Source organism: Mus caroli, chromosome 4, assembly GCF_900094665.2.
Source record: "Mus caroli chromosome 4, CAROLI_EIJ_v1.1, whole genome shotgun sequence".
Lineage (NCBI taxonomy): Eukaryota > Metazoa > Chordata > Mammalia > Rodentia > Muridae > Mus > Mus caroli.
This window is the reverse complement of record NC_034573.1, coordinates 111,195,823-111,210,292: the sequence shown is the minus strand read 5'-3', so window position 1 is coordinate 111,210,292 and position 14,470 is coordinate 111,195,823. Positions and strand designations below refer to the sequence as shown.

General features: G+C 48.4%; 1 protein-coding gene across 1 annotated transcript; it reads right to left on the bottom strand.

The window, feature by feature from the left end:
• Positions 1-9,344: 9,344 nt before the first annotated feature.
• On the bottom strand, positions 9,345-10,623 carry Cited4 (Cbp/p300 interacting transactivator with Glu/Asp rich carboxy-terminal domain 4). The gene has a single exon (XM_021161181.2). It carries the CDS (start codon positions 10,360-10,362, stop codon positions 9,814-9,816), a length of 549 nt encoding a protein of 182 aa, XP_021016840.1. The 5' UTR covers positions 10,363-10,623; the 3' UTR covers positions 9,345-9,813.
• Positions 10,624-14,470: the final 3,847 nt, after the last annotated feature.

Here is a 14,470-nt window from a genome sequence, read left to right as displayed (position 1 = left end):
AGGCAGGAAGGCAGGAAGGCAGGAAGGCAGGAAGGCAGGAAGGCAGGAAGGCAGGAAGGCAGGAAGGCAGGAAGGCAGGAAGGCAGGAAGGCAGGAAGGAAGGAAGGCAGGAAGGCAGGAAGGCAGGAAGGCAGGAAGGCAGGAAGGACTAAATTTCAGCAGTTGTGGGTACACAAGACTTGGGCCTGTCATGTATTCCCAACCTCACTCTGGGCTTGAGTTCTAGTCTCAAGGAAGCCACTTATTACCACTGTCTGTCCATCAAAACCGTCCTTCTCTTCCACAACAACAACAACAACAACAACAACAACAACAACAACAACAACAACAAAAACAACCCAAAAACAACCACCACCACAACAACAACAACAAAACAAAAAACTCTTTCTATCCTCTTTTAGCATAGTACACAAGCTAACACTTGAATATCTTCTGTTCAAGATTCTACCCCTTCTCCCACTGTTTTGTTTTAGTTTTGGTTTCTTTTTCTTTTGGTGTTTGTTTGTTTGTTTGTTTGGATTTTTTGATGGGTTTCTCTGTGTAGCTTTGGCTAGCCTGGAACTCCCTCTGTAGACCAGGCTGACCTCGAACTCACAGAGATCTGCTTGCCTCTGCCTCCCATGTGCTGGGATTAAATGTATATGACACTACCCACCCAGCTTGTTTTTGTTTTTGAGACAGGATCTCGTGAAGCCCAGGCTAACTTCCAGCTTACTATGTAGTTGAAAATGGGCCCTTGAACTTCTAATTCTCCTGTCTCCACTTTCCGAGATCTGGGATTAGAGGTCACCATTCCTAGTTTATGTAGTGATGGGCACTGAATGCAGAATTTTGTTCATGTGAGGCAAGCATTTCTACCAACTGAACTACATACCCAGCCTCCCCGCTCTCTTTTCTGAGACAGGGCCTTGATATATAGCCCTTACTGGTCTGTAATTCACCGTGTAATCCAGGCTGGCCATAAACTATAGTGATCCCCCTGCCTCTGACTTCCAAGAGCTGAGATTACAGGTGTGTGCCACTATGCCTAGCTTCAAGTTCTATCTTAAATAAATTAAGTGTTTGAACTCTGTAAGTCAAATTACTAGGTGTGTGTTCATGGGCGAGCCAACATACCTCTGCAAAGCACAGCTCCTTTATCAGGACTAACAATGCACTGGGTTAGGCTACTGGGAAACAGCTGAGATACTGAGTCAGTCCTGGCTGGCCTAGCAAGCAGAGAGTGCATGTGTGACGAGTGTTGGCTGCAATTTGTTGTTGTTTGGGAGGTTATTTTGAGACAAAGTCTCTCTATGAAGCCTAGGTAGACCCCAAACTGGTAACTCACCTGCCTCAGCCTGCCAATTGCTAGATTACATGTGTGTGCAATCAGGTTCAACATTACTTCCAAATTCAATAAACTCCAATTTTTAAATTATTTTTAAAAACTATTTATGTGTTTATCTATTTGTGTGTGTGTGTGTGTGTGTGTGTGTGTGTGTGAGAGAGAGAGAGAGAGAGAGAGAGAGAGAGAGAGAGAGAGAGAGAGTGTGTAGAGGAAGGTAACTTGAGTTGTCAGGTTTTATGGCAAGCACCTTTACCCACTGAGTCATCTTGCTGGTCCTCAATAGACTTTATATAGAAAAAGGGAAAGAGAGATGAAGTATTGCTATTTCAAATCAGCTATGGAAAAATCAAGACTTTTTTTTTGGCGGCAGGGTCTTTCTTACCCTAACTTTAGAACTTAGCACTATTTTACTTCAAACCACACATAGGAGATAAGACACTCTAACTCAAACCGAATGAGCTATGAATGAGGGAGAACTGGTTCTCCAGTAAAAATTTGGGACAACTTCTTTCAGGCCAAAGGACTGGATCCTGAAGGCATGAAGGTAGATAGCCCATCTCAAGAGCTGGAGGCCATTTGCATGGGGCCCGATTTGAAGTCACTCCTCCCCGTTGCTGGACCTCTTCTCTGAATGGGTAAACTGCCCCTGCTCATTCAGCATGGGCTGTACAAAGCGCGGGAAGCCACTATCACACTGGGGCTTATCACACCAGGCACTGCGCTGAGCCTGTAGCGGCCGATAGCACACAGGAGCCAGTGGTTGAGTTTATCTGTATTTGAACATACTGTAGATCAAAAGGAAAAACAAAACAAAACAAAAAGAAAAACCCCAGAGGCTCAGAGAATGGCAAAGTGGCTTTGCTAAATGTAATATATGGAGTTTGAAACCAGGATTTAAACCTACACCAAGACCCAGGTTTGTCCTTCAACTCCAGTTGCTAGTTAATATGTATGTGTTGTTCTCAGAAACAAAGTCCAGGCAGAAAGAAAGCCCCACAGTTGGCTGTGGTGATCCCTGAGGCTGAAAAGGCTGCCGTCTCCTTCTTTAATTCAAAGAAGCTCTTAAGGGGAAAATAGAGAGATTTGATGATATAAGAAATTAGCAATTGCCAAGGCTGGGATGGTGTGGCTCAATGGGCAACATGTTTGCCACAGAAACAGGGGGACCCGAGTCAGGTTATTAACACTCATATAAATCCAAGCATGGCCACAAGCATCTGTAACCATCAGGTAGGGGACAGAGAGGAGGGGTCCTCAGAGTTTGCTGGCCAACTGGCTGAAGGGTGAGCCCCAGGTTCGATGAATTAAAAAGTAAGGTGGAGAGCAACTGAAGAAAAAAATCCTGCAAAGACCTCCTGATTTCAGATGAGCACATGGGTGTGGCCTCCTTCACACACATGAGCATACACATAAGCATGCACATCACACACACACACACACACACACACACACATGAGAGGGAGAGGGAGAGGGAGAGGGAGAGGGAGAGGGAGAGAGAGAGAGAGAATTGATAACTTCCAAAAGGCAAAAGATACCATATTACAATTAAATAACCAGTGTGGAAATAATGTCTAAACACTCCCAAAAGGGTTTCACTGTTCAGATTTTTTTAATGACTTCTTTATTTCATCTTCCATGTACGAATATTTGCCCACGTGAATTTATGTGCACCGTGTATGTGCCTGGTGCCACCAGAAGTCACAAGAGCAAGTCAGAGCCCCTGAAACTGCAATTACTGATGGTTGTGAGCCTTGGGGTGGGTTCTGGGTATCAAACTTGAATCCCAAAGTGGGGGACCCAAGAGAGCAGCAAGTGCTCTTAACCACTGAACCCTCTCTCTCCAGCCCCAAGGCTTAGTATTTATAATACATAAGGATTTCTCATGTAAGCTCAGCCTGGTGCCACCAGCCTGCTATCCAACTACTGAGAGTGAATAAGTCAGAGGACCATGAGTTCAAGGCCTGCCTGAGTTACAGGGAGAAGTCAAGATAAACTCTAGGGACTTAGTAAGACCAGACCTCAAAGTAAAAAGAAAAGAGGAAGAAACAATGTTAGGGTTCTAGCTCAGCGGCAGAGCCTATGGTGTGGAAGGCAGTAGGTTCAACTCTACAGCATAAAAAGTTCTAAACGATTAAGAAAACTCCACACAACCCCAACAGAGCCCCCAGACAGTGGTGTGAACAGCAATTCATAGAGAAAGAAATACAAATAGACAATAACTTTAATAATGATCAAATAAATGGAAAGTAATTTACTCTTTCTATGCACTTAGCTAAAGCTTTGACATGTTCTTAATGCCCAGGATAGCTGAGGGCGCGAGCCTGCAGGATTTCTTACATAGAGCTGGCAGGGGGTAAAAAGGAATTGGTTACATCACTCCAGGAGACATTTTATTTGCACATATCGTCAGATCAAATAATCCCTCTGTTAAGATTTCACCCGCAGAGCACTTTCCATGGACATGCAAGGTAAATAGACCAGGCCGTCTGATAGCATTATTCCTTACCGGGATTTAGGAAACAGCTGGCATTTCCATCACTGCGGGCTGCAGAGGGGAACTGCTCACCGTTCAGTTATTTAAAAAAATGAAGTTGCCTGACATGGTGGTGCGTTCCTGTAATGCTAACACTCAGGAGCTGAGGCAGGAGGATCTCTGCAACTCCAGGCAACCCTGTCTGGCTACATAGAGTTCTAAGCCAGCCGTGTTTACAGTATGAGACCCTGTTTGAAGACAAGAATAGAACAAGTAAATGATGAGATAGAGCCATATTTACTCATTTAGGAAGAGTATGAAAATACACTAAGGGGGTGGAGAAACCAGTTAAGGAAAATATTAGGGGTTTGGAAATAGTACAGCTGGGAAAGCACTCTCCTGATAGGCACGAAATCCTGGGCTTGATCTGCAGTACCCTACAAGCCGGGAGAGGTACATGCCTGTAAGCCCAGCACTTCAGGGCAGAGGCAGGAAGATCAGACAGTCAAGGGGATCCTTAGTAACTTAGGGAGTTTAAGCCTCACTGAAACAAAAGGGAGATGCTATAATCCCAACTATATCAAAGTGCATTAGTATATGTGCATTTGACATAACGTATTCATTTTGCATATGGGAAAGAAAAGCTGGGGGATTTCTGGTTTATGTTTCCTAAAATGCTACAAGTATTTTGGTGGTGGTGTGAGGGGTGCTTTCCCTCTGGCCTGTGGCTCTGTTTCCCCACAGTGGCTCTCACCTGAGCAGCTCAAAGGGTGGTTGCTTAACATCCCAGGGCAACCTCATGGGAAGCACGAGGTGCCTGTCTGACAGAGGAGACAGAGTTTGGAGTAGCTTCCCATGTTTTTCCCATCGGACAGGGCACACACAGGTGATATAGCTCAGCCCCACCATCTTCAAGTCATTCCCAGGCTGACTCCATCTCACCCTTTGTTTGAGACAGGTTCTCATGTAGCCCAGGCTGGCTTTGAACTCAGTAAGCAGTCTAGGCTGGCCTTGAACTCCCAGTCCTCCTGCTTCCAGCAGCCACGTACTGGGATTACAGGCATGTGCTATCACATCCTTACCCAAAAACTCTTAACTTTCCAGACTCCATGCTGCTCAGCAGGGGCTGCTGGGAGTCCTCCATGTGCGACTCTGGCCCTGTGCTTCAGCTGACCTTAAATCCCAAAGTGTACAGCACCCCCACCCCCAACCCAAATCAGCGGAGGGCAGCAGCTGTGACTGTCCATCCTCAACCTTACCCTAGCACTGTACCAATTTTTAAAAATTATTTCTATATTTATTCTTATATGCATGGGTGTTTGGCGTGTGTGAATGTCTGTGTACCGTATGTATGTAGCAATTCTGGAGGCCAGAAGAAGGCATGGAGTAACAGACCATTGTGTGCCTCCATGTGGTTGCTGGGAATTGAACTCAAGTCCTCTGGAAGAGCAGCCAGTGCCTTACCTCCTTTGCCATCTCTCCGGCCCCTCACTGCATCAACTACAATGTCTTCTCAGGACCCAGCTCATCTGAGTCCTCCTAACATGCACCTTTATTGTCAGTGTGACTCTTCTCTTATATGGAGAAAGAAAACCAAGTCCTTGGGAGCTTCAGTCACCTCTGCATCTCACAGGCACAGAGAAGCAAGCTCGGGATGGGACTCTGTTCTTTCACTTATATTCAGTTCCTTCCCCAGACTCATCGTGGGTATGGGCAGGCCCTGCAGAGCTAGGGTGTGCCTTGGACTAATTCACTGTGCCCCAGTTTCTTGACCTCTGAAATAGAGTCAAACTACCGGGAAGAACTCCTGACGGGTTGGGTGGATACTGAAGCAGGAGCTGGAAGAGAATGAGTGTCTGCTGCTGGCCCTCCTCGTGAGTCTCCATCAATGCTGCACACAGTAGGAACGCTGGAGGAGGCACTCGTTAGGTGCTGACGGTGTCTTTTAGTTGGCACTAATCCTGACCCTGCGCTTGCAGCATCAAAGTGGCTGAGTGAAGAGTTAGACAAGGGTGGATTAAGGAACTCATAAGGATCACCCAGGAGTCAGCTAAACCGCTTAAGCTGCCTGGGAAAAGGCTGAGATCAGGCTGCTCATTAATTTATTCAGCAATGCCTGCTGAGCTCTTAGCTGAACTGGAACGGGGACAACCAGGATGGAATGGCAGTGCTGTTAGCGAGAATCAACAGCGTACTGTAGGCATTCAGTTGTTCTTCTGTCTGCTGTCTTCCAATAAGGAAATGACACTCGGGGACCAAGGGGTAGCCGATGACACATGTGCACTGTAACTGTGAGGGGACACTTGTAGGACCCTGGTGTTTGTGGAGGGCACTCACTTCCCCTTCGTGAAACTGTTGCCCTAACAGGGAAGTAGCAGCCTTTCCCCGAAGTCCCTTTGGGCATGTGGCTCATCTGTAGAGGGATGCCCTACCCAGTCAGGGCCATGCCAATTCCAGAGCAGCCTGCAATTCCGTGACTGATGGGACAGAAACAGGGAGGAGTATACTGGTCTAACCTGGATCAACTCTAGCTTCAGCGTTCTGCATGGGGCTGGCTGACTCTTGCTGGGTTGGCTATGTGACTTAGGCTCCTTTGGGCTTCCTCCTATCCCCTGTGAATGTAGACTCTGAAGACAACAATCTCCTGTGAATAGAACATCTTCTTGGAGCCTGCTTCCTGGGGAACCCAGCTTACAGCTGTCTCACTGTCATACTGACCCTGCTGGGTGGCTAGAGCAGCCTCCTTAAACACTGCATTGACTTCAACTTTTCACATGTGTGTTTGCATGTATCTGCACTATGTGAGGCCAGAAGAGGGTGCTGGAGCCTCTGGAGCTGGAGTTAGGTAATTGTGAGCCTCCTGATGTGGGTGCTGGGAACTCTGGTCTTCAGAAAAGCACTCTTAACCACTGAGCGGGCTTTCTGGTCCTTTTCTGTTTTGTTTTGTTTTGTTTTGTTTTGTTTTGTTTTGTTTTGTTTTGTTTTGTTTTGTTTTGTTTTGTTTTTGAGATAGGCTCTCTCATATATTTTACTCTGGCCTTAACCTCAGTATGTAGCCAAGGTTGTCCTTGAACTCCTGATCTCCTTACCTCTACCCCTACCCCCCCCCAAGTGCTGGGACTTTGAAGCTTGCATTAACCTCCATAGCAGCTCTATGGTGGTTGTGCTGTTAGTTAGGACTCCATTTTACAGAGAAGTTCTATTAGTCGAAAGACACAAGGTTTGAGTGATAAAAGATAAATAAAAATAAAGAACGTTGGCCTAGGGATGATGATGATGATGATGATAAGGCATGCTTTGTCTGTGCCCCAACTGAGTTCCCAGTCTCTAGGGAGACTGAATTTAAAGATCTGGGCAGACACTGCCCAGGCAGGAGACTGAGATCCTCAGGATAGAAGGTCAGCAGGCTGCTTTAAGAGGCCGGCTCTCAGGATGAGGTGAAAGACACCACAGGAAGTCACGTACTAAGACTCATTGGTCAGGGGACTTTGTCTGAGGTCAGGCAGCTCCTGAGAATGTTCTAGAACTGGTTATGTGGTAAAGAGACTCTGAGTTCATTTCTTTTTCACCTGCAGCTATCGGGCCAGGGCCTGGTAAGCTGTTCTAGTCTTATCTTCTCTGCCCATTCTAGTCTTATCTTCTCTGCCCATCTGTCTGCTGACCAGCTTGTCAGTGGTCCCCCTTGGGAAGGTGACAGGCATTTTGATTGTTTTGGTTTTGATGTTGGGAATTAAAGCCAGGACCTTGTACATGCCAGCAGGATCTCTAATTCACTTTTTTAAATCTGTATTTAGCACCCTCTCCCCCACTTTTTTCTCTTTTGAGATGGGAATCTTACTAAGGGGTCCAGGTTACTAATCTTACAGGTTAGTCTAGAACTCACGCTGCAGTGCAGGCTGACTTCGAACTCAGCTTCCTCAATGTCAGATTACAGGTGTGGGTCACCACGCATGGCTTGATGTGGTGGTCTTGCATCCCCTCCTACTTGGTAGTTAAATCACCCACTTATTAATTCATCCTGAGCTGCTTCCTCACTTACAGAGAGGGTAATTGCCTTGTAAAGTAACAGAGCAAAATTTTTAGCCTCTTTTTATTGGTGGAGAAACCAAGGCCCACAGAAAAGGCAATCAAGATAGTGTCTAGCCCAGGGCCAAACCTTCCTAATTGAATTCTGGTTCGGGGAGCCTGGGCAACGCTGGAGCAAACACAGAGCACTCTTAGCTCAAAGGTCTGTCCAGAGGACTCTTTCCATCTGTCCCAGAAGGTCCTGGGATCTAAGAGTAGCGCTTCATTCATCTACAGAACACTTCCTGTCACCCACTCTCGCCCATGTTGCAGGTATTAGAGCTGGTGCCCTCACAGTACACTCTGGGATAACTCACAGCTGCTGGGGTCACATGCAGGAGCACTGGTCACTAGAGCAAAGGCCAATGATGTGGAGACAAAGGGCTCAGTGCAACGGCCTTGCTCTGTAGTCTCTGGAATTTACTGTCTCCTAGAGAGTGCACCGCTGCCTGGCCCTGGCATTATGGAAGCCTGTCTGACTAGGTCTCTTTCTCCTGGCTTTCAGCCTGTCTTCCAGCCTTTCTCCCACACAGTAGGGGATCTTTTCAGAGTCGACAGCAGAGGGTGCACTAGAGATCTGGACTTGAAGGTCAAATCTTGCCAGGCTTGGGCTGGCACCACACCCCTCGTCTGTGGAACGAGGACTGAGCTGGTCACATAAAGTTGTCATGAAACCATTAGATCTTCCCAGTCTGTTCCAGGTGCTCCCTGTCTTTCCAGAGTCCACGAACTGGTATGTGGCCCTCCCTTTAGTCAAGGCCTGTCCTGTTCCTCAAAACATTTGTCATTCCATATTGTTGATCCCATCAAAGGTACCTCCCTGAAGCTGAAATGACCTCCACCCCAACCAGCTGAACCTATTCCACCTGTTTTCTGGACAAGTCCCTTCCATGTTCCAAGAACAGTCTGTTTCCAGGTCTGTCCCTATGATTCCTTATGCACCAATGCTCAGAACAAACATCTCTATAGTTTCCGGAGGTGACTAAGAGTCTGACAGTGTGCTATAGTCATTACATGGATGAAGTATGAAGTATGTGTGAAGTATGTATGGTTCAGTCTCTATCAACACACACACACACACACACACACACACACACACCCCGCTATAGAATCATCACAACCAATCCTTCCAAAGAAACCAAAGGGGCAGTGTCGTGGGCAAGTGAGATAGTCTCTGTCCAAAGCTAGAGCTGCCTGGATCTTCAGGGACCCCTCCCCCCCAGTTCCTGGAGTCCTAGTGGCTAGGAAACCAAACGGATTAAGCTGTTAACTGGCCAGGCAGCAGCCTGGACCCCTCAGGTTATGTCATGACAATTGCACAACTCTCAAGACATTTTCAAAAGAAACTATCAAGTTTCTTGTCCTTTGGGCTGTTGAGGTTGCGAGCCTCAGTTTCATTTTGGGACTCTAACAGCCTCAGACTTTTTGCAAGTTACAGGTACTTGAGGGTGGGGATGAAAAGGAAATGGAAACTCAAAATTGTAAAGCAACCCAATTTTATTTTGGTTTTAGAGGCCAGCGGGAGCATGGCTCCACTCTGCAGGGGTTAGGTGTAAAAACCTTCCCTCCCCCGGGCCAGAGGCCCTGGGAAGGTAGGGGGTACGGAGAGGTGGCTCCCTAGACCCAATCCGGTTAGTAGGCTGCTCGAGAAGGAAGGTCAGGCAGAGGCCTGTAATGGCTCAGATTGGGGCAAGGCGGCGGAAAGAGGGCACAGAATCCAAGAACGTGGAATCCGAAGGCTGGTTCAGTTCCCTCCATTAGACCGCTGAGGCTTGGGTATGAGAAGCGAGACCCAACTGTCATCTGGCAGGAGGCAGAGCCTGGAGGCAAGGCAGGTGTTCTCGGCTGGAGCCGTCTCGGCACGAAAACCCGGCGCCTCCACCCTCACGGAGGGTGTGTGGGAGCCGGGCCACCGGGCGCAAGGTCCCGTGTCTCTGGGTGGTGGCTCTCAACAGCTCACCGAGCCGGCGGCCGGCGCTGACCCCAGGTCTGAGAAGCAATCGAACTCGCTCTGGCCAAGGAAGAGCTCGGGCAGCTCGCGTACGCGGTGCAGCCCAAGCTCGAGTTCCAGCGACGTCAGCGCCTCTTCGTCGATGAGCTCGGTGTCCATGCATCCCAGGGCGGGTGGCGGCGGCGGCGGCGGCAACGAGGCTGCGGCTCCAGGCGCCGGCTGCAGAGGTGAGGGCCCTCCGGCGGCTGCCGGGGGCGCCGGGATGCGACCCGGGGACGGTGTGGCTGCAGACTGCAGGTGTGTGCTACCGGCGCCCGGCGACTGCGAGACGGGGAAGGGCTGGAAAGAGACCGGCGACCCGAAGGAGCCGTATGCCAGGGTCCCGGGTGGCGGCGGCGGTCCCAGCGGAGCCCCCCGCGGCCGCAGACCGCTGTCCATGCCCGGGCCTGCGTATGGCTGCAGAGTCCGGGGAGCGTGCGGGCCGTGGGCGTGCGGCGGCACCTGTAGCAGGCAGTAGCCCTCGGAGAGCATCAGGTGGTCGGCCATAGCAGCTGGCGGACAGTCAGGGCACGCCCCGGGTCTCGGCCAGCGGCTCCTCTTGGGCGGGAGACCCGGGCACTGTGCAGTCCCTGCAACTCAACCAGGCAGAGGAAGAAAAATCGGATTCGTTCACTGTCTCACCCGGGTCTCCCGGATCTCCTCTTCTGCGCTGCCCACGGCAGTAGTTGCAGGCCGCAAAAGAAACAGACAGCCCAAGGGTTCCCAGGCTTTCGCGCAGTGCCTTAGAGGCCAGCGAATTTTTTATACCAAGAGGCGGGAGTGCCACGCCCCCTGTCTGTCATTGGCTGGATGAATCCCTTCTGGGCGGGTCGTGAACCTGTCCAAGAAGGCATTGGTCCCGCCCCCTACCAGAGCTCCGCCCTTTGGGCCTCCAAGGGCGTCCCGGGATGCAGGCACTTTGGTGGGGCTGGGTGGTTGACATTTTTCTGGGGCTTGGTCAGGCCTTCGAGGTACTGGTTAGTGGGGGTATGGGAGTAGCTTGAATTTGCCAGATGAGGTGAGAGGGCCAGTTCCTGGAGTTTCAGGATCTTGGGGTCACTCAATTTACTATTTTTTCAGACTGAGCCTCAGAGGCAGGAGAGATTTCCTAGAAACACACAGTAAATAAAGCCTTTAAGATTCAAACCCGGAACTTTGTATTGCACTTCAGCGAAGCAGTGTCCTTTGAAGAGGTCAGCTCTCTGTTCCTACAACCCCCAGGGAGCCAATTGCTCCTTCTCTCTGGTTCACACTGTGCTGTCTGTTGAAGCTTGTCCTAAGTTGTTATTAAAGTAATTTATGGGCATGTCTCCTGAAGGACTTGTTCATCTTCTTACCCTCAGCATTTGGCCCGCAGCCTGGTTCAGAGCTGGCTTTCTGTAAAAGTGGAATGAATGAGCAAATGATGGCGTGAATTGCAGCTCATTCACCAAACTGTGGCTTCCTCCTCCGTAGGATGCTGGCCAGAGTAGCAGAGACCACACGCGCCTATGGTGAAGGTTAGCTGAGGCTCTGTGTGTGTGTGTGTGTGTGTGTGTGTGTGTGTGTGTGTGTGTGTGTGTGTACAGAGCCCTCCATAGTGCTTGGCACATACATATGTAAATGTTCCTTAATCTAGTGAAAGGTTGGCTATAAGGCTGGCTCTAATGATCACCCAATGGGGGATTTCCAAAACTTCTTTGAATCACAATAATCCTAACTTGGAGCTTTAGAGCGCTAAGTTTTACAAGCGCCTTTCTGGGGTAGGGTATGAATTTTTAGCCCGATTTTGCAGATAAGAAGACTAAGGCACCAAAGGAAAATGTGGCTGTGCAGAGGCCGTATGCAAATAGTTATTCCTATATGCAACAAGCTCTTTGAGCCACAGGCACGCCAGGGGACAGTTTCTGACTTACACGTGCTGGCTTTCCCCTCCTCAGGCTCCCCTCCCCCCTGCAGCAGCCTCTGGCCTTCCTGGAACTTTGGTTTATCTAGCTGGTGTAGAGGGGAGAAGTTTAGCAGCAGAGTTCAGAGGCCCAAGCTCTAATCATAGCTCTGCCACCTGCAGGGGCGTTGGGTGGGGGTTGGGGGGCATCACTTGATTCCATAGGGCCTCAGCTTTCTGCTGTGAAAGGAAGTTGGTGGTCCTAGCCTAGTATAAATGAAAGCCTTGGGCTATCTCTTTTTCTCCAGATAGGGCTCCACACAGAAATTCTTAAACCTGACTGTTAGGGGGAACCCTAACCTTCTGACTCAGAAGGTTAACACTGAGATATTTATTTATTTGTTTGTTTGTTTGTTTGTTTGTTTTAGGCAGAGCCTTGCTGTGTAACCCAGGCTGGTCTTGAAGCTGATATTATTGTGCTTCAGCCTTCCTAGTGCTTAGACTGTGGGTGGTTTGGAATCATAAGACTATGTTTTTTTTAAAAAAAAAATCACCCTGACATAGCTGGTCTAAGGACACCATCGTTTGGCAGTGGTTACATCACAAGACAGTTTCGCTTTTAGAAAAAAATGTGTGTGTGTGTGTGTGTGTGTGTGTGTGTGTGTGTGAATAATGCTTTAAAAAGTTCTCTAATCTGGGGCTGGAGAAATGGCTCAGCACTTAAGAGAGCTTGCTGTTCTTCCAGATGGCCTGAGTTTGTTTCCCACTGTTCGTGCTGGGCAGCTCACAACCACCTTTAATTCCAGCTTCAGATGATCCAATGGTTTCTTTTTACTTTTGTGGGTACCCACATCTGCACCTCACACACACATACCCAAACCAAAATTTAAAATAAGATTTTTGAAGTTCTTTAATTTGGTAAATAAGCACCAACTGTCTACAATACATCAGACATCAGTTTGTGACTTTCAAACTTTCAAGGTCATGGGATTTTCTGGGAATCTAATGGAAGCTGCAGACATCGTGGCCACAACACAACTGCATGCGCGTTTGGTGCATTAGCTGACAACTAACAGTTCATTGGGAGACGGTGGAGGGGCCTGCTTCCATCAAGGGCTTGCTATACAAACATGGGGGCTTGCGTTTGGATTCCCAACATCCACATAAAAAGCTGAGAGTGGTGTCATGTTCTTGTAATTGTGGTACAGTAGAGGTGGATCAAGGAGAACTTTGGAGCTTGCTGGCCAGCCAGACTGGCCTAATCTGCAAACTCCAGATTTAGGGAGAAACCGTCTCAAAAAGTAAAGTGTGTGTATGGGGGTGCAGTCTAGTGAGATGGCTCAGAAGTAATGGTGCCTGCAGCCAAACCTAACAACTTGAACTTGATCCTGAGGGACTCCTATGGAAGAAGGAGAGAATCAACTTCCAAAAGTTATTCTTTGACTTCCACATGCACATCATGGCACACACACACACACAAATAAATACATATAAAATAGAGGGAGACACCAGACTTCATCCTCTGGCTTCCGCATATATTGTGCACAATGAACACACACTTGAACACATATGCATATATACAACACACACATGCATACAAACCTATTAGGTACTTGGAGACATACAGTAAAGAACAAAATAAGTAAAACGAGGCCCTGCATGCTAGGAAGTGACAAGCAACATGGGATCCGTGAGAAATGTAAGGGACAATAAGCATTTAGGAGAGGAGGACACAGGGTGCAGATTCTACGGGGGAGCCACCAGCAGTGGGACTAAGCCTCATTGGGACTATGAGGTCAGGGCAGAGTTTGGAAGAGTCAGGAATGATAGCTCATGGCTGTGATCCTGTCACGTGGAAGCTGAGGCAGAAGGATGGGTGAGTATTCAAGGTCAGCATGGGCTATAGTGTGAGACCCTGTCTCAACAAAACAGAAGAGGACATGAATAAAGAAGAGGAAGGAGGAAGGTCTGTCAGCCACATGGTGTCTGGAGGAGGAGCTTGCAAACAGCCATCATGATGTCATCTTCAGCATCTGAACTCTCAGGACATCATGCCTGCTTGTATGTTTGCACGCTGGTGTTCCTGGAAGTCAGAAGAGGGCTTCAGATGCCCTGGATTTGGAAGGAGTAAAGAAGAGTTATAAGCCACTATATGGGCACTGGGAATTGAACCCAGTTCATTTATAAGAAAAAAAAATGCTCATAACCACGGGGACATCTCTTCAACCCCAACTTTTGAAATTTTAAACTGAAGATGCTCAAATCTGTGCAAATATTCCAAAGTAGAATAAACTCCAAAATCTGAAGCATTTCTGATCCTAAGCATGTTATATACTCAACCTGTGCTATTGTTCCCATTTCACAGAGGAGAAAAGTAGAGGGGACAGCCAACATCACTCAGCTATTGACAGAGAAGAGAGTGTGGTGCTCCTATCACCACCCTGTGGCCACCCAGAAGCCACTCTCTTTCCCTTTGTTGCCAGCATGCCTGAAGGTCCAGGCCCACAGTTCCAGTGGCTTGTTCTGTCTGGAATGTTGTCTCCTCCCATAGGTCAGCTTGGCTAATGCCCCACCCACTCTGTCTTCACTCTGATATGACTGCTCTCTTATTCAAACAGCCCTAGTTAATTGCAGTGGTACTCTCATGTGTCCACAAGTTCTTTGACATTCCTGCCTTCAATTCCCCTCTCCTTGAATGTGGAAGAGATGGTGTGACTCACTTCTCATGGGTACAACAGAGCTGATGAAGAT